At 67.5% G+C, this 987-nt stretch overlaps 1 protein-coding gene across 1 annotated transcript in view; it reads right to left on the bottom strand.

The window, feature by feature from the left end:
• Positions 1-126: 126 nt before the first annotated feature.
• The window catches only part of MYO1F (myosin IF), a 13,025-nt gene continuing 12,164 nt past the window's right edge, over positions 127-987 (bottom strand). Inside the window, exons 25-27 of the mRNA XM_019472550.1 lie at positions 800-983; positions 298-464; positions 127-203 (exon numbers count right to left, since the gene is read on the bottom strand). Of these exons, the coding sequence (XP_019328095.1) occupies positions 127-203; positions 298-464; positions 800-983 (428 nt within the window). The remainder of the gene's footprint in view (positions 204-297; positions 465-799; positions 984-987) is intronic.

Raw genomic sequence — 987 nt, 5'->3', positions numbered from 1 at the left:
CCCGGGTGTGGGCTGCACACCCGCCGAAGAGCCACCACCGGCCCCTTCGGCACGGCCTCGGCGGAGGTGGGGTGGGAGGATGGCGATCCCCTCCTTGCCACCGGCCATGCGGCTGCTGCGCCCGGCTCAGATCTTCTGCACATAGTTCCCAGGGAAAAGCCCTTCCTTGCCGTGCAGCCGGCCTTTCCACCAGCCAGAGATATCTGGGAAGGGGAGAAAAAAAGAACCAGGTCAGGCGTGGGCGCTGTCATGGGGCACAGCGGGGAGGAGCTGGGCAGGGCGGGAGCCCGGCGGTACCTTCTAGCAGGATGTCAATGATGTCCCCCACGTTGAAGCTGAGCTCGTCCACGTCCTGCCCGATGTACTGGTAGAGCGCCTGGCAGCGCGGCACGGCCGCCTTGGGCTGCGGCTTGGGACGCCTGGCTGGGGGCGGCTGCTGGCTCAGGCTTCGCCGGCGCTGCATGCTGCAGGACCGGGAGAAACAGCGTCCACACCGGGGAGAGTGGGAGGGCATGGGATGCGCTGCACCCTCCTTCCCATCCTGCTTCCCCCACCGACGTGGTGCTCTGTGCCTGCAGCTCAGGTGGGTCCTCCCAGTGCAGGGACTGGGAGAACTGGGGTGTGCAAGAGCCTGGGAGGTGCTGTCCTGCCAGCAAGGCCAGACTGCCCGGACCTGGTCGGGCTGTCGCTCAGTCAGGCAGCCGAGCTGCTTAGGGGGAAAGAGCATCTCCTGGGACCAGCAGCAGTGGGAGGGGAGGATGGGGTAGGGGCGGGACATGAGCGCCTGTACGGGACCTACCCGGCCACCCCCTGGTCGGGCACGTTGAGGAAATCCATGTTCTGCTCGGACGGGGGCCGTGTCTTCGGCTGGCGGGTGGTGTTTCGGTGTGGCAGCACTGTGGCTGGCTGCTCCCGTGCCTGCTTCTGGGGCACCATGTAGGCGTCCTGCTGAGCCTGGCCATCGCTGCGCGGGAACTGGGGTGCCCC

The sequence above is a fragment of the Aptenodytes forsteri genome, unplaced genomic scaffold, assembly GCF_000699145.1.
Source record: "Aptenodytes forsteri isolate BGI_AS27 unplaced genomic scaffold, ASM69914v1 Scaffold308, whole genome shotgun sequence".
Classification (NCBI taxonomy): domain Eukaryota; kingdom Metazoa; phylum Chordata; class Aves; order Sphenisciformes; family Spheniscidae; genus Aptenodytes; species Aptenodytes forsteri.
Note: the sequence above shows the minus strand (reverse complement) of the source record. Positions and strands in the feature narration are given on the sequence as shown.